Genomic DNA, 24,465 nt, shown 5'->3' with positions numbered 1-24,465 from the left:
AAATAGGCATATTAATGTGTATTATATATATATATATATATATATATATATATATATATATATACACACCGGTATATATATATTTTTTTTAATTAATATTAATTAAACTATTAGGGGGACAATATATTATTTTGTAAGTTATTAACTTCACTGGATGAAGGCTTACAGAGAATTGTTGGATTTAAGTCCAAAACCAATTGCGGGGATGAAGTTAGACTTCCCTGTTTTAGAACATTTATTATGCATTAATATTTCCTTATGAAAAACCACAAACCTATGTGGCAACATGTAACGGTCACAATAAGGTTCTGTTAACTAGGTTTTCAAAGAGAAGCCACTCCAGTTGGAGTGTTACGCAGCACAAAAGAGCTTGCAAAGGTTGCAGATAAGAGACCTGCAGTTTTTGCAATGGGTTTTAAATATGCCACTCTACTAAATAGTGATTTTTTTTTCTGGTGTTGGGGGGGGGGGGGGGGGGGGGGAGAGTTTAAATCTATTCAGATTTTTTAAAAAAAATTAAATTTTCAACTTTTACAGAAAATATAGAACACAACATACCCCGTGAATTCGTAGCTCTTCCTTCAAAGGTGCCAAACTGCACTTCTTACCCAGCATGCAACTGTACCACCTAGAATAAAATATATAATTGTTGAGTTTTAATTCACTATAGGACAACACATTAGCCAAGGGTAGCTCAGCAGTCACTACATTATGAATAAAATATGAGTTACTGGTTCAGACATCTCGACATTTTTTACTGCAACAGCATGAACATGGAAAACAGAACTAGTAATTTGCATTAATTAATCAGTTTTGGATCATTCTAATATGGCACTATAGTCCTTGGAGTGTTGAAATCAGCATGATAAAACTGATTGCAGTTTTTTTTTTTTTTTAAATTCAAGTTTAGAGCAAGAAAACAAAAAGCAAATCAGGATTCTACATAAAACAAAAATAATCAAAAAAGAACAAGTGAACTTATACACCTCTTTGTGTCTGGAGAGCCCCACTTTCAGCAGCTTATACAATAGCGATGGCAAACCTGGTCACTGCAGATTTTTGTGGGCAACATGTCTCGTGATGCACCATTTGTTTAGTTTCAATAAAATATCGTTCAGAAATAAGGTTAGCTGCAACAGTCACACAGTGAACATGGCAGCAGACACTACAATTTTTGTGATTGGTATAACTTATTAATACACCTATGTTACACATCAAAAAACTACATACAGAAAATCTTGCTAGGTCTTAAAGAGGTTTTGAGGTACTCCTTACCATAGCATCTGATCTTTGACCTGAAAAGGTTATGTTATAAACACTATTACTGATAAACATTAATATTATAATCTAGATTGAACAACCTTTAACTATTGGATATTGACTTTAAAATTGTTAAATTCCCCAAGACTTTTAACATTGTGTTTTCAGATCTTTAACCCCTTACGGACCAAACTTCTGGAATAAAAGGGAATCATGACATGTCACACATGTCATGTGTCCTTAAGGGGTTAAAGGGACCCTATAGTCACCATAACAACTACAGCTTAATGTTGTTGTTCTGGTGAGTATAATCATTCCCTGTAGGCATTTTAATGCAAACACTCAATTTTCACAGAAAATGCAGTGTTTACATTGCCCCCTAGGGACACCTCCAAGTGGCCACTCATCAGATGGCCACTGCAGGTGCTTCCTGTGGCAGTGCTGCACAGTAGACAGCACTGCCGTTAAGTTTCTCAACACTCTGCATGGGGATGCTGAATTTTCCTCATTCAAACTGAAGATATTCTAGATGCAACCTACACAACCATATTGGAACTATGGAAAAACTACAGTTATTTGAAATAATACAAATTGAAAACTGACATATCCTGGGGGCTAAGGCACTACTATACACTCTAGCTTTCGTCTTCCACATTTACCCAAGTCTTCATCCATCTAAATCAATCTATACTACTTAGACTAGGCCCACGTTTCCCTACGAAAAGATGAATATTCAAAGCACTTTGATAAATGCCATCCATTTATTTTCCTTGTACCAAGAAAACGATGTTCTGAACTCAGTTCTACCTTCCAATACACAGCAAGAAGTCCACTGGATATTCTCAAGGGTTGAATCCCTATACAGGAGAATGCAATCTGTCCAACTGCCCTTGCCAACTACTTGGAGCCACAGCTTTCTTTTCAGGTAGGTTGTTTTCAATGATTTATAAAAAGTTGTAATTTCAAGACATGTAACAGTACTTGTTTAAGTTTCACATTATGTAAATCTTGCACACAGAATCTTAAGGAAGAAATCTGGTGACAGAAACATATGATTACCCTAGCTCAGTGAAACATTGGCAGCAGTCTCAAATAATAAGCAAGAAATGTACATACAGATGCACTGAATATATCAATACACACACGAACTGCACATGATCTAACTTTGTATTTCATAACTGTGCAGTAGCACTAATTTCTTTGTATAGAAAAAGCTGTTGCTTCTGAACAAACAAATTACAGAGGGTAGTGTTTGCAGACAAATTTAGTGACATAAAGAGCTTCAGTTATTTCACTTGTACTCTTAGCATTCATGTTCCGGTCTGTATTTTCTGGCGTTATGTGTTCTATAAAAACAAGACAGGGACCAATCTCCTATCTATGCTCCAAAAAGTAATACAATAAAAATAAATTAAGTGAAATAATCAGTTTGGGTTTTTTTTTCCGGCTTTTTAAAAAATGTATCCATTAAAGGCATACTACAAGTAACAAAGCAACTTAATGAAGCAGTTCTGGTGTATACATCACTGCTCCATTGTCTGTCATTTGGAAGTTAAATCAATTTTCTTTGTGTTTATGCAGCCCCAGTCAGACACACTGGCTGTGACACACACAGCCAACAAAAAATATGTTGTTTTTAAATGATCTTTAATCTGCACCCTGTGTTTAATTTAGAGGTTTAAAAAAAAAAAAAAATCTCCTGTTCTGTTAAAGGAACACAAAAGCGTTAGAAATACAAATGTGTATTCGTAACACTACAGTGTCCTTTAGGTGACCCTCTCCCCCCCCCATATTGCATACTTTACAGCTATTTCCATGTGTCATTTGATGCATCTAGTTTCTGTATACTGTCCTGCTAATCACATTCTCTCAAGCCACATGCAAACTGTGAAGTGCTCTTACATGTGCAGAATGCATGATCTGACGCAAGACCAAATGTATAGTTTTCTTATAATGTGTATTTCTTGAGTGCCTCGTCACAGCTAAGCAGTTCTAAATAATTAGCCTTCAAAACCAGATCTCTTTAGCCCCTCTCAGAAAATGGTTTTCAATATCAGTTTCCCTCGATCAAGCTTTTGACAGCTCAATGTACTATTACCTAGCAGTGCTTACCAGGCTGTTCCTGGGAACACAGACCCCTGGAGGATTGCTTTATAAATGCAGTCATGCTCAAGATTAAAGGCAGAGATTCCATCTGTTTACTAATGACATCGGATTATGTTTTGCTCACTGTCATTGCAATGCCGGTGTCAGAAACAATACTGTGTCCCCAATTTTTGCTTAATATGACACATAACTGTTAAAACCTGCAAGACACTTGGTGATTACAAAAAAGTAGTCTTAAAAATTAGCAGCGAGCAGAGGAAATCGTCAGAGTGGTTGGGCTATTTCTGCTGTCAAAATGTACGTTTCCATTTGTAATTAAGTAATAATACCACATACTGTCACACAGCTAGACAGACAATATATTACATTTAAACCAAGTACAATATGGCAGTCAACATGAGATGCTTGTTCTTGATAGTCTGTTGTGTAGAACCCTAGGGACTCAAACTGTGCCACTACTCAAGCTGCTGTACTACAACTCCTATAATTCGTTGCCAGCTAGAAGTGTTTGGTAATTGTACTCCAACAAAAACTGTCAGGACTCAGAACACAGCTGGATATCCAATGCATTAATATTTATGTAAACAATTTCTGATACAATAGTATGTTACATTATAATTAAATTAGCATTCTATAAAATGAATATGACTTTCTACTCCATAAAATACCATACTGTATTATAGCAGTAACAAAAACGTGATTTTAAGCCACATCCAGACAAAGCGCTTCCTTAGCACGCCTGTTAAACAAGCGTGCACGGCAGCACCGACACCTTTTGAAAAAGCGTGTGTCCAATGCCCTATCCAAAAAAAGTAAAATTTCCACGATCTACTCCCTTCTCACTCAGACCAAACAGGAGGACTCTTTTTGGATATATATTGATGTTCACATTGCATACACCTATGCACTCTGCATTAAACCTAAGTGACTTGCCTCTCTTGATGCACTATTATAATTTTTGAATTGTGTACCTCCCTTTCTTTATTCCGTATCCCCTTATTTTGATATATCAAAACTTACAAAAATTCGATTTTAATACTTTCAGATATTTGAAATAATTTTCTGGTGTTTAATGCTACAACAACTAATGTGGACACTTCTGTAAACTTTAAGGACTAATAACCACAAAAAACATTATATTAAGATGTAGTGGTTTGGGATCTTACACTGTTGTTACATTTAATAACCCACACAGACCAGGAAAGAGGAGAACAACTACAGTGCACTTGGAGATTGTCGTAGGAAGTGTCAAAGTATACGCCCAATAACTGCAGAAAGAAGAGGAGGAAGGACGTAAATGCAGAAAGAGAAATAAAGTGATTACGAAAGCCAAATTTCAGGGACAATGCTGGGAAGGAGGGGTGGATACTGTTGGTTTTTCCAATAACCTGTGCACTGTACAAGTGATGGTGTGGCATTTGCAGGAGACAATGAAATTATGCATCTGTTCAAGCTAAAATTCAAAACATAGAATTGGGTAACGGACTGTTGGTTCACCTATCAACACATTCTATTATATCAAAAGGGATATAAAATTATGTATCAAGGGGGGCGGAGCCTGACCGCCAAACGGAGTGGACATGGGTTCCATGAGCTCCTGTCCGGCGGGCAGGAAACAGCAAAATAACGCCGGCCTCAAGCACCAGGGTGCGCTACCCACGTTGGGGGTGCACCATAGAAGCGAGGGATACCACTCTGACACCCGTCAGGACCAGGGGCACTAAAAACTGGGTGCGGCCTACCGGAGCTGAAACCTGTGTAGAGTCCGCTCTCCCCAACCTCAGAGCTTCAAAGCGATGCAGCAAGACCGGTGGGGGTCAACCCGGTCCCCACTGGCCACTCTGAGCCCACTGACTGACTTACCGACCGTGCAGCTTGCAGGGGTATAACTCCGACGAGACGCAGCCAAGATGGCGGCCTAGCAAAGGCCCAATTCAAACAGTACAAGCACCCAACCGCCAACGCAAGCACTGGAGGCATTTGACAGGCTGTGTAAAAGCTTCTGGAAGACACTGTGCAAGCAAAGTATGACTCACAGTCAAGCGGTGAGAACAGTGGCTAAGTTGATCCGCCCTGCTGCCCAGCGCCGCCACTATGTTCCCCGGCCTCAGGAACCCCAGAGCAGTTGTCCAGCTACAAAGACGCAAGCAACCGACTAGGCGGGAAAAGGAGCCAAGAGGGTCGGGCTTAAACACCCGCTCCCACGCTCGTTGGAGCCCCAAACAAGCCACACACACACGTACCCCACCGGATCCAAAAGCCAGAGACCAGCGTGGCACACTTCTGCCCCTTATGGCCACGGCCTCCAACCGGGTCGCAACACAGGGGTCCACCCCACAGCCTACTGAAGAAGCCGAATCGCACTGCAGAGACATCATTAACCCCTTAAGGACCAAACTTCTGGAATAAAAGGGAATCATAACATGTCACACATGTCATGTGTCCTTAAGGGGTTAAGGGGGCTTCTAATGCCAAATTCAGGGACATTCCAGCGTAGGGTATAGGCTGAAGCACCCACCATACTGCCTCACGAGGGTACTTTTATCTTTAGCCTGGACTGTTCCGAGCTCCCACAACAGCTAAGTACCCAGACTCAGAGGCCTGATGCATCACCTAAGCAGACTATGCTTCCGTTTTTACTTATGCCCTCATCGGTTATGGAACTGCAAAATATGTTAAAGCCAACTCCCAGTGGTTTAATGACTAATTAACTCTTGACACTACAACTTTATCTTTTGTTAAGACAGTTCAGCAAGATTACCTGGCGTCATAGGCACGACCTAGTTACCAGCTATCTAACTCCTCATAGCCTATGTTTGTAGAGCACAACTTACTCATATATGACACATTGTAACTACACTAGCATAGCCAAACTAGCATTGCTAAACGTCATTCACTTAATGCTACTCTGACAATATAAACGTATAGTTAAGCTTGTTATCTCTTTATATATAAAAAATGTACAAACTTCTATGCCACAGTCTAACTTCTGCGATTCCTTAAACACACTGTTGTGGCGTCTGTTGAGCATTTGTAATAATCTGCACAACAAAAATAAAGAATTTAAATATAAAATTATGTATCAAGCATTATACTCTGGACCCTCTACATAATTATATTTCTCATAGTAAGATCATTTATTCAGGTTTACTAGTAACATACTGAAAAAGCATGTACAAAATACATTGATAAATACAGTTAGTTCACATAGATCAGTCATAACATGACACGGTATAACAAATATTCCCATTTTACAGTATAAGCTAAAACAATCTTAGTGTGAGTTTATACTTGTCAATGCTAGAAAGACCTAAGGGGCATGTCCGTTCCATGTAGGGCAAGTGTAAAGGGAGGTATACCTGTTGGGAAGCATATCGATTGCACTGTTCAAAAAGTTGCAAAAAAAAAAAAAAAAAGTAAAGCAATATTATTTCCGTTATTCTATGGTAATATATTCCCCTTGTGCTAAAATGATGATTCACATGTTGCAGAAGGATTTTATAAGAATATATTGAGATTTTGCCTCACTGTTATCAGGTATACCTTCTTAATACTTACCGTATATTGAACAAGGCTGCACTTTGGTCTAACCAGTGATGCCCAAAAAATTCATTGCAGTATTTACCCATGCGTTTCATTGGGAATGTTATAAACTTGTAAAATTGTTTCAATAAACTGATAGAGCATAATAAAATCATTACTCACCGTAACCTTTTCTTAAGCTGAAGACTATCATGTATGATCCTCTTAACAAACTCTAACTCTCCCCCTTCAGCCATGATCTCCGTAATGCCGCCAGTGTTCACAGAGCTTGGTGGTGGACGATGAGGATTTCGGGAGTTCACCCCCTATAATAATGGAACAGAAAATATTTTACTTTAATTTTTAAATGATGATAATAAAAGAAAATATAAAGAAATAAAGCTACATTATTTTACCACCTCAACTGTTCTTTCTACATCTTTACTGCTAAACTACAAAAGCATTATGGTTTATTGTCATACCTTATGTATCAACTGATGTATATTTAGTAAAAGTGGTTTCTCAAAAATGGCAATGTTTTAGATTGTCTGAAAAAAAACGACAGCATCTATCCACAAAAAAAAACATATTAAGATGTAGTGATTTGGGATCTTGGGATGTCACGGCAGTGGTTATGGCTCTTGGGCTGCCCCTTTAAATATCACTGAAATCAGTGTCCCTCATTAACCAACTAAAAAGGCAACCCAACTGACTTGTTATTTTCATGTTAAACATGTACACACTGAAAAGCAGGTATCCTCAGCAAAAAAAAAAAAACGGAAAACAAAACATGAAAGGCTGAGAACGGGCCCTTATCCTATGGAAAACCAAGCAGTAACAAACATGTTTGCCAGTTCCTCCCTGGTCGGGGAAAAGCCTCAGTTTGAGTTATAGGACAATCTATATAACTTTGTTCCACACACTTTATGGAATAGTTTTTAATATCCAGTCCCTGAGGCAGGGGCGGACTGACCACTCGGGCATATCGGTCATGGACCGAGGGGCCGAGGCAGCCAGGGGCCCGGCAGCAAAGCCATGCTCCAAGTGGAGAGATCTCTCCAACTGGAACGGCAAAAAAATAAAAAAAGTATTTTCCTTTATTAGGTTGCTGGGGCCCCTGATGCAGCGCAGGGCCCCAGCAACCTACCGCTCTTTAAATCACCCCCCTCTCACCCTCACCCGAGACCTGGCAGCTTCACCTCCTCTCTGCCAGGTCTCCTCCTTCCTGTCCCATGCGGCTCTGTGTGATGGGAGAGGCGGAGCCAGGAAGTGACATCACTTCCTGTATTCTCCTCTCACACAGAGCCCGATCACAGCCACCAGGGGAGGGAGCAGCAGCCTGGGAGAGAAGAGGGAGCAGAGAGACAGGTAGGCACTAATCACCCCCCCCCTGTCACTAGTCCCCCCCCCCTGTCACTAGTCACCCCCACTCTGTCACTAGTCACCCCCACTCTGTCACTAGTCACCCCCCTGTCACTGTCACCCCTCCCTCTGTCACTGTCACCCCCCCTCTGTCACTGTCACCCCCCCTCTGTCACTGTCACCCCCCCTCTGTCACTGTCACCCCCCCTCTGTCACTGTCACCCCCCCTCTGTCACTGTCACCCCCCCTCTGTCACTGTCACCCCCCCTCTGTCACTGTCACCCCCCCTCTGTCACTGTCACCCCCCCTCTGTCACTGTCACCCCCCCTCTGTCACTGTCACCCCCCCCTCTGTCACTGTCACCCCCCCCTCTGTCACTGTCACCCCCCCCTGTCACTGTCACTGTCACCCCCCCTCTGTCACTGTCACCCCCCCTCTGTCACTGTCACCCCCCCTCTGTCACTGTCACCCCCCCTCTGTCACTGTCACCCCCCCTCTGTCACTGTCACCCCCGCTCTGTCACTGTCACCCCCGCTCTGTCACTGTCACCCCCGCTCTGTCACTGTCACCCCCGCTCTGTCACTGTCACCCCTCCCCCTGTCACTGTCACCCCTCCCTCTGTCACTAGTCACCCCCTCTGTCACTAGTCACCCCCCTCTGTCACTAGTCACCCCCCTCTGTCACTAGTCACCCCCCTCTGTCACTAGTCACCCCCTCTCTCGGTCACTGTGTCACCCCCTCCCTCACTGCCACAAGTCACCACTCCCTCCGTCACTGTGTCACTAATCACTCACTCCCTCCGTCACTGTGTCACTAATCACTCCCTCCCTGTGTCACCCCCACCCTCCCTCTGTCACTAGTCACCCCACCCTCTGTCACCCCTTCCCTCCCTCTGTCATTGTGTCACCCCCTCCCTCTGTCATTAGTCACCCCTCCCTCTGTCACTATTCACCCCCTCTCTCTGTCATTAGTCACCCCTTCCCTCCCTCACTCTGTCCTTAGTCACCCCCTCCCTCCGTCACTAGTCACCCCATCCCTCCCTCTGTCACTAGTCACCCCTCCCTCTGTCACTGTGTCACCCCCTCCCTCCCTTACTCTGTCACTGTGTCACCCCCTCCCTCCCTTACTCTGTCACTAGTCACCCCCTCCCTTACTCTGTCACTAGTCACCCCCTCCCTTACTCTGTCACTAGTCACCCCCTCCCTCACTCTGTCACTAGTCACCCCCTCCCTCACTCTGTCACTAGTCACCCCCTCCCTCACTCTGTCACTAGTCACCCCCTCCCTCACTCTGTCACTAGTCACCCCCTCCCTCACTCTGTCACTAGTCACCCCCTCCCTCACTCTGTCACTAGTCACCCCCTCCCTCACTCTGTCACTAGTCACCCCCTCCCTCACTCTGTCACTAGTCACCCCCTCACTCTAGTGACAGTGAGGGAGGGGGAGGGTGTGACTAGTGATAGAGGGAGGAGATGACTAGTGACAGAGTGAGGGAGGCATAGGGTGACTAGTGACAGAGGGAGGGAGGGGGTGACTAGTGACAGAGGGAGGGAGGGGGTGACTAGTGACAGAGTGAGGGAGGGAGGGGGTGACTAGGGACAGAGGGAGGGTGTGACTAGTGACAGTCACCCTCTCCCTCCCTCTGTCACTAGTCAACCCTTCCCTCCATTACTCTGTCACTAGTCACCCCCTCACTCACTGTCACTAGTCACCCCCTCTAGTCACCCCCTCACTCTGTCACTAGTCACCCCCTCACTCAGTCACTGTCACTAGTCACCCCTTCCCTTCCTTACTCTGTCACTAGTCACCCCCTCCCTCACTCTGTCAGTAGTCACCCCCTCACTCTAGTGACAGAGTGAGTGAGGGGATGACTGGTGACAGAGTGAGGGAGGGAGGTGGTGACTAGTGACAGAGTAAGGGGGACAGTCACCCCCTCCCTCCCTGACTCTGCCTCCAGGTACCCCCTCACTGCCACCTGTCACCCTCTCCCTCACACACTCTGTCACCTGTCACATATGCATTCACACTGACACTACATCCAGACATGCACAAGTGCATTCACACAGACTCAAATACAAACATGCATTAATACACAGGTCTTCACAATATACACATCCAAAGGAATGCTGTATTATATGAGAGTTGTATTTAAAGGGACACTATAGTCACCCAGACCACTTCAGCTCAATGAAGTGGTCTGGGTGCCAGGTCCCTCAGGTTTTAACCCTTCAGATGTAAACATAGCAGTTTCAGAGAAACTGCTATGTTTACTTAGCAGGGTTAATCAAACCTCTAGTGGGTGTCATCCTGACGTGCAGAACGTCTATAGGAAAGCATTGAGAAATGCTTTCCTATGGACTGTTTGAAAGCGCACTTGCCGCGCATGCGCATTTCGCTCCACTCATGAGCTGACGTCGGCGGGGGAGGAGAGGTCACCAGCGCCGAGGGGGCCCGGTGCTGGATAAAGGTAAGCTGCTGAAGGGGTTTTAACCCCTTCAGCGCAACGGGAGGGGGACCCTGAGGGTGGGAGCACCCTTAGGGCACTATAGTGTCAGGAAAACAAAGCGGTTTTCCTGACACTATAGTGATCCTTTAACATTTATTTAATGCACATATATTTGTGCATTCAAAGGGCCTGGGATCTAATTTTGCCCGGGGGCCCCAAAGGCTCTCAGTCCGCCCCTGCCCTGAGGAAATGCGTAGGACCTTATTTTGTTACAATTTACTTTAAAATAAAATACATTTTTACATCTATACTCTGCTGTAGTCCCTACGGCTACATTATTTTACCACATAAACTGTTCTTTCTACATCTTTACTGCTAAACTACAAATGCCTTATAGTTTATTGACATACCTTATGTATCAACTAATGTATATTTAGTAAATGGGGCCTAAAAATCAGCATTTGCAGCAAGCGGAGTAGAGATATCCGGAGTGAAATTAGACCCACACATTTTTGGTTAGGCATCCTTTGTGCACACAAACATCTAATATATCAAACTAATTTGGTGCCATTCCAAATACATTAATTGTATTACACTATGGTATACCACCCCACCCCCTCTTTTTTTTTTTTTTTTTTTTTAAAACAGCTGATTCCCAGTATTTACTTGGTATAGTGAAGTGTTCAAATGATCAAATGGGAGATCTACTTGGAGGTTCCTTTGGGCAAACTGATATTTATAGCCACGCACCAGTTGTTTATATATTGGTGATGGGAATAGAATATTTATATATATATTTTATATTCATTGCATTTTTTTTGTTTGCAGTACTGACAATCTATCCTGCTATTATCCTTCATGACGTTTGAGACGAAGTAGGAATGGTATGGAGAATCCACAACAAATAGTTCATTCTGATAGCCGATTGACTAAAACACATCAGTATTTATTAGATTATGTGTTAATAAGTAATTTGTGTTTTTTTCTTTTACATCTTTAAAGCGGCACACTAACCACCATACTCATTACAGCGCAAGTTCATACTTCCACATTAGCACATCAATGAACAACAACTTTTTAAAAAAAAAAATAAACAGCTGAGAGCACATCAGAAGGACCTTGGGTACCCAACTGTTTGCCAGTGTAACCTGAGATGCAAACAAAGGACCCGTGGGACTACTACATATAATTGGGCAGAGCAGTAGCAAGTTTTCCATCAACAAATAGAAAATACTGTACCTTGGCTTCCAACTGGTTAGCAAAAAATGGAGGATTGCACATACAAAAATCATAAATAATCTCGGATTCTTCCTTTAATGCATCCATTAGGAGTGTTTTCTGTGGCACTTTAACCACTACAAAGAAACAAAACAAAAAACAACATTTGCATGAATGTATATAATGTGTGCACTCTCATTTAGCTGGAAATTTCCATAAATTTGTCTAATTAAGTCTTATGACCAATAAAACTAGATGGAGGCTAACCATTTATTTATGATTAAAAAAAATAAACAATTAATTGTGAACAAAAGTGCTTAAAAATTGTACTTACTCCAGAAAACAAATTATTGTCAATTGAGGATACATTTGGTCATACTAACATTATATATCATAATTTAACTGTAAACACATTTTTTTTAAGTTTGTGTAAAAGAAGAAATCACATACATTATTCCAATGAGAGTTCCAAGATCACATCACTAGAGTAGTATAGACAAATTAGCCATTGCAGAATATACAAGAGAGCAGAAATGCAAGAATTGCAGTGTCTTCCCAGTAACACGATACACTGTAATCTTTAGTCTGTAGTCGCAATTGCGAGATCACTATTTCTACATATACCCCGCCCATGTGGAGAAAAACAATTGGGGACATCACAATATCAGTGTATATGCATGTGATATGTGAAGTAGAACCCAAAGGTATTCCAGGGGTGTTAGCAGAGACAAGACAATATGGAGGGGATACCATATGTCGTGCAACAGTGTAAACAAATAGGAACTTCAATTTGTAGCCTAGGGTCTCCATACATTATAACACACATAAAAAAAAAAAGCTAAAATTTAGCACGGGGTGCAAGTGTGTAATATGGCTTGTGGGTGACTGTCACTGACGGAAAAAAATCCACGTTTATCAAGTGATTAAATATTGAGGATATCTGTGTGTCATAGGGGCACAATTCCTCTATAATCCAGATATGTTTAACTTTTTGAATCCAATCTCTTATTGAGGGTGGGATCATATTTTTCCAAAGTTGGTACCAGCAGGTTGTAGTTGTAAAGAGATGCTTAAGTAAAGAAGCCTTACATGTATGCAAAGACTGTGGAAACAGAAAAAGTATCACTGTGGCGTGAGTTGGTAGAAGTTGTACATCTATGATGGTGTATATAAATGCCAATAAACTAGTCCAGAACCTCTGGATGACAGCGCACTTCCACCATATGTGAGAAGATGTACCACTGGGTTGATGGCATCTCTAACAGGCATTCAAAGAGGGAAATATGCTGTGTAACTGGGTAGGCGTGTAGTGCAATCTAGAGAGTGTTTGTAGTTACTTTCTTGTGTTGTGAGATTATGTGAAGAAAGGTGTATAAATAGAAATATTTTTCTCAATTTGTCATGGGTGATGGAGAGGTGTAGCTCTTGGGACCATTTAGCAGTAAATTTAGGCAGGTCCCCATGAGAATTATATTGTAAGAGATTGTATAGAATAGATAGTTTTTTTTAATTACGCTGTGTGATGAGTAGTATTGTTCAAATTTCTTAAGTTCTCTTTTGCCAGATAAAAGCTGAAATATGGAGAGTATGAAATGTGTGATCTGGTTATACTGGAATTTTTGCATGGGTGTGTAGTGTTCATTGACGTGTTCTAACCCCAGATTGGGTCAAGATAGACCCAAGTGAGAGGTATGGAATAGAGTGATAAGCTCTGTAACTGTGTTTTGTGTTAATGGATTTAAAGGGGAGAGGTAAGGTGAAATTATTGCATGTTGCCCGAGTTGAGACCAGACTGGTAGGGTGAGTGTCAGACTTGAAGTGCCATGGGACCGTGTACATTGGTATTAGGAAAAATGAGAGATCTAATTGAACACACTGTTTGTCATTATTGGAGTGAGTCCATTCATAGACCTGTGAAAGTATCGTCGCCTTGTAGAACAAGCCAAGATTAAAAGACCAAGTCCTCACTCTGATTTCTTGCGTGTCAAAAATGTGAAACGCCCCCCCACCTGCCTCCCTGGCTGAGATCATCAGAATTGACAATCTCAGCCAATCCAATGATTTCCTATGTGAAAGCATTGTGATTGGCTGAGATCATCACTTTGGATATCTGCTAAGGAGGCAGATCAGGGGCAGAAGCAGCACCATCAAACTGGATTCAAGGTAATATTTGACTATGTTTAGAGGGGAAAGGAGGGACCAGGACGGCTAGATCGTGTTTTTAACACTATAGGGTTAGGAATACTTGTTTGTGTTCCTGACCCCATAGTGTTTCTTTTAAGCTTTTAGAATAGATTGCATGACTCTGCCCTATCTAGAAAAAAGTAAAGAGTAAAGACCAAATCACTTTTTTTTTTACTTGTTTACCTTGATCAAAAAAGGGTTTTTGTATCACTGCCCAGAGGACAACAATGCTAAATACTGCACAATTTTATTTATAGTCCCTTCTTTCTCAATGCCATAGCTCAAACATAAAACATTTGATTGATGTTGATTGTTGTTGCTCCTGGTATATTGCTAGGTTCTAGAAGTATTGTACATTTGTACATAGACCAGGCCCTGTTGCATGCGCATTAGAGCTCTCCATAGAAAAGCATTGAAAATGCTTTTCAATGCTTTCCTATGGGGAATTGAGCGACGCTGGAGGTCCTCAAACAGCGTGAGGACGTCCAGCGACGCTCTAGATTTTCTGTGCTTTTAAAGCGGCACGGTCAACGCCTAAGTTACCCGAGCCCTACTCAGGCATTCAATTATATGCTGATCTCTCGGCAATAACTATGAGCAGGAGGAAAGATTACTCTACTACTACAAAATCTCTTAAGAGCAATGACATCAAATATCGCAGGGTGTTCCCAACTAAATTACTTATCTGGAGGAATGGTAAAACCTACACTGCTAATGATCCGAAAGAAGGTTTGCGATTGCTGAAAGAATGGAGCTTAAACCCAAAAGGGGATATTGGAGATCTGGAAACCGTACCCTCAGAACGTCTGCGAGCAGAGTGGCAGAAGAAAGGGGAAGAAACATATGTGCAGATTTATATACTTATATATTTACTTATACTCAAGAATGAATTTATGATATAAGTATTACAAATACTTCATTATATTTTATATCAATCCAATATTAACTGCAGGGATATTATGGTGTGTACAATTAACCTATTATATTAGGGAAATTCTCATAAAATAAATAGTAAAATATTGTTATAGCGTTATTAAGATATATTATGATTTATGCGATTTAAGATGTAGGGATACTATGGTGTGTACAATTAACCTATTATATTAGTGAAATTTTTATGAAATGAATAGTAAAATACTGCTACAGCGTTATTAAGATATATTATGATTTATGAGATTTAAGACGTATGGGACAGTATAAGTGTTCGTAAATTTTCACTTGAGTATTAAGTTATCAAAAACATTGCTTATTAGGATATATCATACCTATAACGGGTAGGTTCTAAGAATAAAGCAATATCACGGTGGGACAACATTTAACGACCTTGTATAGAGGGTTAGGACAAATGCTTACGGCAGTCGGAATATCCGGGTACATAGCATTATAAAGATGGGTACGGGATTGTACGTATAGGTTAAAGGGTTAATATATGCATTTTCAAAGCAGTAAGTCATTAGGCTTAGTAACCCCCTTCTCTAAAGTTTACTATGCACTGAAATACCCATAAAATGTTTAAATTATGCATTTTGCATAAATATCAAGCATTAACTACAGACCGGGCATCTATAAAACTACGGTCTGGGATAGGGCCAAGTTTATATACAGCGATAATGTGGAGGGACGGCGAGGAGAAGTAATTGATTATGGGCTGCACACACCTTGATGACACATCAGACACGCCCCTTGAATAAGAGGTAGGACGGGAATATGTCACCCGTTTACAGTTCATTCAAGTAGAGCGCTTAGAAACGTAATGGCGCTATGTATATACTTATGTTATGTTTATTATTATTTTATTTTTTTATTCTATTTTTTTATTTTTCCTATATTTATTTTTTCTCCCCAAGTTTTACCTCCCTGGAATACTCTCATATTTAGGGAACAAACACCATTTTAGTAAATTAAGGCTGCCTATTAGGATTCTCTTATTGGGTCCATGGATGATTCTGTAATTATTTTTACTCTGAATGTGAAAGGCCTAAATAGCCCCCATAAACGTATAATGATTGAGCAGGAAATGGTGAAATCGAAAGTAGCAGTGGTGTGCTTACAAGAGAAACACTTTTGTATTAAGAATCCACCTAAACTTTCTGTTAAACATAATCCACAAAACTTCCATGCAATGTCTACGTCTAAAACTAAAGGGGTATCGATTTATTTTCATAGCGATTGGTCCTTTAATCTCAGCAAACAATATGCTAGAAAGGATGGGAGGATGCGGATTTTGGTGGGAGCATTAAATGGATTATTAGTAACTATTGTATCACTGTATGTTCCCAATGATGCGCAGAAAGTGTTCCTTACCATGGCGTTTAGAAAAATAGAACAATACAAGGCTGGCCATATATTTATTTGTGAGGATTTCAACTGTGTCCCAGACCCCATTTTAGATATAAAAAGAGTGGAAGATAAGCCACCGAAACAATCTTCGGTTTCTCTTGGCCAACATCTGAAAGCCTTGTTACACAAATACGACTATTATGATTTATGGCGGAATCTCTACCCTAGCGGAAGAGACTTCACTTATTATTCAACTGTACATATGACCTTTACAAGAATAGATCTTTGTTTGCTGGATATAAAAACATTGCCTTTCGCGATCAGCGCACAAATAAGCCCAATCACAAGGTCAGATCACGGGAAGAGGAGATAATATCAGCAATAAACTCTCTTCCGACGGGTTCTCAAATTATTATTATATTAATTTGAGCAAACAACTGAGCCCAATACTTACTAAACTGTTTAATCATATAAAAATAACGGGGATCATACTTAAAGAAATGCTGGAAGCAAATATAGTGGCACTACCTAAGCCAAATAAACCACCTGCACAGTGTGCAAATTTGCGACCTATATCTTTATTAAATACAGATATTAAGATTTATGTAAAGCTATTAGCTTCCTGACTTAAACATTTTCTCCCAGACCTCATTTCAGAAGAGCAAGCAGGGTTTGTAACCGGACGACAGGTGGGAGATAATACGAGACATTTTGAGAATCTGGTGGAATGGGCAAATAACACATTACAAGCTGGCCTCATATTAGCACTAGACGACGAAAAGGCTTTTGATCGTCTTCATTGGAGGTATAGGTCATTAACGCTTAGCAAAATGGGTTTCCCATTGGCCGTTCGATCTAGTATAATGGCGCTATATCAAGATCCGTCTGCAAACGTTTTTAGCACCAGCTTTATTTCTAACAAATTTGCTATATGTAATGGTACTCGCCAGGGTTGCCCCCTTTCTCCCCTTATTTTTATTATATGCATGGAACCTTTGGTAAGAATTATTAAACAAGATATAGCTATCAAAGGATTGAATACACCGGGGGGCTACTAAAAAACTGGCTGTTTGCAGATGACATTTTGCTTTTTGTTAAAGAACCTGAACTCTCTCTACCTTCCCTCCTCAAAGTGTTAACAGAATATGGGCAGGTTTCGTACTATAAAAATAACATTAAAACACAAGTATTTCCTATCAACCTGCAAAGTACCTTAATAGATAAATTTAAATTACAATATAAAATTTGACTGGTGTACTTCTTCTTTACAGTACTTGGGCATAAAACTTACCATAAAAAGTTATATAAAAAGTTAATAAAGTTATAAAAAAGTTATAAAAAGTTAATAAAGGAGAATCACTATCCGTTGCTCCAAAAAAATGTAACTAACAATTCAGAAATGGGAAGGCCTAGAGATTTCATGGTTAGGTTGAATAAACCTCATTAAGATATATTATAGCTCTTTAGAACCCTGCCTATATTGCTCCCTAACAAATTAATAAAACAATTTCAAATAATTATAAATGCACATATTTGGAAGAGGGAGCCTCCTAGAGTAGCACGGGGAAGTTCAAAGTTACCATACGTAAAAGGCGGACTAGGGCTACCAGATATACAAATCTATTATAGAGCATCCTTCTTAGCACAGGCAATCAGGCTACTGAGACTTAGGACAACTGCTCAATACCCACTTTGGTTATCCTTAAAAAACATAAGTCTAGACACAAATAATATAATACACTACTTATGGATGTGTTCGGTACCAAAGACTCCCACTAAATTCATTTTACACAGCACAAAGACCCTGCTTAAGATCTGGAAGATAAACCCGATCCAACTGCTTAGGAATGCACCAATTACGGCGTTAGCGGCCCTTTCCCCAGGCCTTCAAGCGAGGAGATGGCAGGATAAAGGCGCAAGACAAGTGGGTGACTTACCGAACGGGACACATTTAAAGCTTTTCCCAGACCTCCAAATTGAGCTACAACTGGAACCTAGAGATATGTACTTATTTTTAAGGATTAAGAATATTGTGCAAGCACACGCCTCTGATAACCCACCACTTAATGTAAATAACTTACTTACGATTAGAGGTATCTTGTCACACACAAATGCTAAACCACTATCCCTGTGTTATATGGCACTGATGGTAAATATAGCTCCTGAAAAACTAACATACATGACACAATGGGAGAGGGAAATAGGGAAAGGGATTCCCAGATCAGATTGGCAATTAGCTATGACTAGTACTAATCAGGCTTCCCGTCGCCTTTCGCTATGGGAGGCCTACTGCAAAATAACAATGTGGTGGTACTTGGTGCCTCAAAAGTTAGCACGAATGTACGTGGGCACAATAGGGCTATGTTGGAGGTGTGATACAGCAGCAGGAACTATGATGCATGTGTTCTGGGATTGTTCCCAATTGGGAGACATTTGGAAAAGTATTCAAAGTATGATTTTGTATAAGAGAGCTTTTCATACCTTTCGAAGTAGAAATTGATCTACTCCATATTATTTCCGGAATTAATGTACACTCTCACAGGAAGGTAATTTTAAAAATTCTCACGGTTACAAAAATAGCCCTGGCTAGTAATTGGAAGAGCAAAGTAATACCCTCAATTGAGGGAATATATACTAGGATGAACAGGATAAGTGCATATGAGAAAATTATTAGCGGAGTAAATGGGTGTATAGATAAATATCAGAAAGACTGGCTTAGTTGGACTAGCAATCATTCGGCTTCAAAGAGGTCTAATCCAAACAATACAAGCACATAACGTAGGACGGTTGTCTAAGATGACAGAAGTGCCTAAAGTTAATTCTAGTTTAGAAAACAAATTCTTAGTGTAAGGACTATCTAAGGAAAGGTAACTTAATAGGACTATAAAGGGTAAAAGCCTTAGTTGAATTGGGATCATAGAAAAAGAGGGATATTGCCTATATTAAAAAAAAAAGGAAAAAAAAGGAAAATGGAAAAAAAAAAAGTTAAGTTAACAAGTTAACAACGAGTAAACCAGGGTTCCCCCCATCCCTATCCCCCTTCCTTTTTTTTTTTTCTGTACCAACTCTTCTTCCTTTCCTTAGTTTGATAAATGTATAAAGCAATATGGCGATAAAGTAGTACTCCATTAAGCAAGAAAGCTGGTTTTAGTAAATTATGTAAATTGCATGTGAATACAACGGCTATAGGAACACTGGATAACATGTAATAATGTGATGTACTGCTGTTTCTTTGTATGCTTGGTACTAATAAAAAAAAAATGGAAAAATGGAAAAAAAAAATGACTGTACTAAACTGAGATTATTCCTTAATCAATGCAGGATAGTTTTTTCAATTTATAAAATAAAAAAATGTGATTACCAAAAAAAACACCCAAAACCAACATATTAACCTTATCATGTAAGGCCCTCCTCCACTCTAGTGTTCCTTAATTCCCATGTGATAACCTTTAAGCCAGCCAGAGGTATATCATGAGAAATGTTTGTGACCAGACATGCTTGACATATTACAAGGCCAAATCAATAACGTAACAAGCTAACAAACAATGCAGGGTGTTGAAACTTAAAGTGGTTCTGTCAGTTTCTGAGGAAGAGAAATGGCTTTTCAATATGTATGTCACTTTTGTAGATAGTTAACATTTTCTACACTAAAATATACCTAAAAGATCTACCAGAAAAAAAGGCATTTGGTGGCTTACTAAAAGTGTTAAATATTTCCAACAATCGACCCAATTTTGGTATAATTTAAAGCGCCAGATGATAATACAAAATAAGACCCTTAACTGTTTCTCAGTACAGGCTCTGATGACTTCCCTACAAGATTTAGATATAAGACAATGGGAATTAAACATAAAAACATTCCCTAGACTGCAATCAGAGTACAACATTGGAAGTAAAGATATCTTCACATACCTCATAGTAAAAATTATCGAGAAAAAGTTCCATCAGAGTAACAACATCCCAATGAAATTGCCTAGTTAAAGGACCACTATAGTGCCAGCAAAACAAACTCGTTTTTCTGACACTATTGTGTTAATAGGTCCACCCCACCCTCAGGGTCCCCCTCCCGCCGGGCTCAAGAGGGGTTAAGTGGTTAAACTCCCTCGGCGCTGGGGACTCTCCTCCCTCTTCCGACGCACGCATTCAATCAGTGCTTTCCTATGGACGGCAGCGTCTTCTCACTGTGAAAATCACAGTGAGAATCGCGGAAGCGCCTCTAGCGGCTGTCAATGAGACAGCCACTAGAGGCTGGATTAGCCCTATTGTAAACATAGCAGTTTCTCTGAAACTGCTATGTTTACAGCTGCAGGGTTAACCCTAGATAGACCTGGCACCCAGACCATTTCATTGAGCTGAAGTGGTCTGGGTGCCTATAGTGGTCCTTTAACCTTATGGCACAGAATAATAAAAGGATGATTCCAAAAGCTAAAAATTATAAAATCTCTAGATCAAAAAATAGATCGAAACCTACACAGTAAATGGAAGAAAGACCTAAATAACACTCTCATAGAATCGGACCCAATATATTCACTTAAAAACAACTTCATATCAGAAGTGTTGATCAAAAGCTAATCACAATGCTTTCCCATAGGATTGGCTGAGACTGTTAAGGAGGTAGATCAGGAGCAGAGCCAGCACAAGCCACAACAGCCCTGGTCAATCAGCATGTCCTCATGCAGATGCATTGAATCAATGCATATCTATGAGGAAAGTTCAGCATCGCCATGCTGAGGGTGGAGGCAAAGAATGGCAGTGCTGAGGAGTGGCCAGTTGAGGTATTCCTAGGCTGTAATGTAAACATGGCCTTTTCTTTGAAAAAACAGTGTTTACCTAGAAAGACAATTCGGGAGACACAACCTAAGAACTTGAATAGCACAATGGAAGTTCCAGCTTTTTTTTTTTTTTATAACCAAATACAGCAACCAGGCACATACAATTCTAAACATTTTACACAAAAACTGGGGAATTTTTAAAGGGGATCCACTTTTAGATAACATTTAAGGTGAAAAACCCAGGATAGTGTATTCTAAAGCCCCCAACCTTAAAGCAATGTTAGCATCCACAGTTATAAGAAATAAGAAGGAACTAATAAGCACCAATGAACGTGGTTTAATAAAAAAAAAAAAAATATGTGGTAAATGTCCAGGTTATAACAATAAGGAAGGGGGCGTGTCCTGCGACCGCATGGAGTAGTCGCACAGTAAGGGAGCTCCGCAACCACCGAGCCTAAAGCTATCACAAACGAGCCGTAAGCACCTCAAAACTCACCCCCCTGGAAGCCCCAACACCCTGTCACACTATGGCACCGTCTAGGCAGCTGAAACTGACGGACCCGATCCGGACCGCCAAGAGAGATCGCCCGCGGCAAAAACAAGATGGCGACGGCGGAACATCAGAAGCCTCAGATACCACAGAAGCCGCTGCACAAATAAATGAAGATACAGACCTGATCTCTCACGGAGACTCTCCTGTGACTAACCACAGCCTCCACTCAATGCTGCAGGACCTGAAAGAATCTCTCAGGTCAGATTTTAAAAAATTACCAAAGAATTGCGCAAAGATATTCAAGAACTAGGGGACCGCACTGACCGCCTAGAAACCAGAATGGATGACATGTGTGTAGCCCACAATGCGGTAGTGGATCAATTACATTGCTTGGAAGAAGAGCAAGCAGCCCTTAAACTTAAAGTGGCTGACATGGAGGACAGGGCCCGAAGAAACAATTTGCGTTTCAGGGGCATAGCTGACACAATCTCTGCAGAGGCCCTCCCACAATACCTACAAGCCCTCTGCTCATCTCTAGTACCACAGCTTGGGGATGAAGCCTGGACATTGGACAGAGCACACAGACTGCCGAGACCGGCCAGGCTAACGGCAGATACGCCGAAAGATGTTATTGCACGCTTTCATTACTATAGCTCAAAAGAAGCTATCCTGAACGCGACGAGAAAGATGGAAAAGCTACCAGAACCGTACCAAGGACTCCGTATTTATGCCGACTTATCTGCAGCTACTATGGCGCGAAGACGCGAATTCATTAACATCACGAAAACCCTACGCAACCGACAGATCCCATACAGATGGGGATATCCAACTAAATTATTAATTTGGTACAAAGGCAAAACAGAAGTAATATTGGATCCGGAGGCCGGAATGGCGAAACTCAAAGAATGGGGCCTACATCACAACATGGGTCAGAATTCTCCCTCGCACACGCAACCGAGAAAGCTGACTGGATGATGGCGGGAACGACATCGAAATCACCAGCACGTAAAGGACTTTGAAGCAGAATCACCAAAGGCTCAGGCCATACCCGCTCATTCACTTAAGTATCAATAGCTAACATGCATGTTTGGTTTATTAAGTGTCCCATATGCACGTATACAGGGTTTTCATTTGCGCCAAAATAAGTTGGCATAACTGTTTTCGATCATCTTTTAGCTTTTCTTTGCCAATTTGGTATTAACTCAGTCGATTTGCGAATTGTCCATACTATCATATTTTATTAGCATGTCTACTGGACATCCTGTACTAAAACTAAATTTGTCAACTGCATGGTTCACCTGCACCCCCATGGGGACTCGTGTCTAAAGGGAACAACACGCAGTTGCTATCGGCCTACAGGCCGGCCCATGAGTTGGATTCCCATCTTAAGGAATTATTTCAGCACCAGGCATAATACCCTCATATTGATTAGTATAATTAGTTAGTAATTATTTGGGGCGACGTAATAGTATGTATCTTGGTTTTGGTACTGTTCAGAGGTATGCCTCCTGAACCGAACAATTAACGCTTCTGTATTTGATTTAGGTCTCCGGCATCCCAATTTGCAGCCTGAACCTATTTAACTTAAACTGGCTCCTCAAGTCAAAATTAAGATAGGCTTGTCTTCAGTGGAGCCGTCAACCCACACCCCCACCGCCCAATCTCGAGAGATGACAAACTCTCACCTGTGGCGATTTATACCCCTGTGCAGGTCACAGGTTTCCCTAAGTTCTCCCCCTCTTATTTTACTCCAAAGTTTAAATGTGTTTGTACAATATGTGTTAGCATGTATAATAATGTTCCTAGATACTATGCGATGTATAAGGTTTCCACCACTTACATTATGTGCAACTTGTGTTAACATTGACTCCTCCCACATTTCACGCCTGTCTATACACTTACATGTACCTGACCCTACACAATACTCCCTAGGTCAGCCTACCATGTCCTGCTGGTTCAAGGCGCTAAAACGCTGTGCACCTGAACACCATCATGACACTACCAACATTTAAAATTCACTCTCTAAATGTAAAAGGCCTGAACAGCCCACACAAGAGGCGCCTCCTCGTACAAGAGATGCAGAAATCAAAGGCGGCAGTTATATGCCTCCAGGAGACGCATCTATGTGTCCGCAAACCCCCCCCGCATTCACTCCTCTCACTACCCTCAGGCGTTCCATGCGCTCTCACCCCACAAATCGAAAGGGGTTGCTATTTTTTTTCATAAAGATTGGGTCTTCCAAGAAACTAATAGATATACTGATAAAGAAGGACGCTTGTTAATTCTAGTAGGAAATTTAAATGGTATGTTGATGACTATAGCGTCATTATACGCCCCAAACGAAGCCCAAAATGCGTTTATACGCAAGTCCCTGATACATCTTAATAAAATTAAACAAGGCCACACGATAATATGCGGTGATCTTAACTGCACTCTAAACCCTGAACTTGATATACAACGAGAATGTCACAAACCCCCTACCGCTCAAGCGAAAACGATAAGCGCTGAACTATGCAAACTGCTATCCCATAATGAGCTTTACGATACATGGCGCTCTTTGTACCCTAACAAAAGAGACTATACGTTTTTTTCACAGGTACACAGAACGTATTCAAGAATTGATTTCTGTTTGGTAGACAAGATAACCCTGAATAATATAGAGGATATACATATAGGGCAGAGGACGTGGTCAGATCATGCCCCTTTGTCAATCATCTTCAGATCTCTTCACCTAGCGAGAGGCAGGGGGAAGTGGAGACTCAATGAGAGCTTATTAGATAACTCACACATACTTGATACAGTTGCCAAGGAAGCAACTGAATA

At 41.0% G+C, this 24,465-nt stretch overlaps 1 protein-coding gene across 1 annotated transcript in view; it reads right to left on the bottom strand.

Moving 5' to 3' along the window:
• Positions 1 to 24,465, bottom strand: part of METTL16 (methyltransferase 16, RNA N6-adenosine) — a 74,386-nt gene that overhangs the window by 17,149 nt on the left and 32,772 nt on the right. The window contains exons 5-7 of the mRNA XM_063443989.1: positions 11,935 to 12,050; positions 7,072 to 7,214; positions 559 to 628 (exon numbers count right to left, since the gene is read on the bottom strand). Coding sequence (XP_063300059.1) covers positions 559 to 628; positions 7,072 to 7,214; positions 11,935 to 12,050 — 329 coding nt within the window. The remainder of the gene's footprint in view (positions 1 to 558; positions 629 to 7,071; positions 7,215 to 11,934; positions 12,051 to 24,465) is intronic.

The sequence above is a fragment of the Pelobates fuscus genome, chromosome 1 (genome assembly GCF_036172605.1).
Source record: "Pelobates fuscus isolate aPelFus1 chromosome 1, aPelFus1.pri, whole genome shotgun sequence".
Classification (NCBI taxonomy): Eukaryota; Metazoa; Chordata; class Amphibia; order Anura; family Pelobatidae; genus Pelobates; species Pelobates fuscus.
Note: the sequence above shows the minus strand (reverse complement) of the source record. Positions and strands in the feature narration are given on the sequence as shown.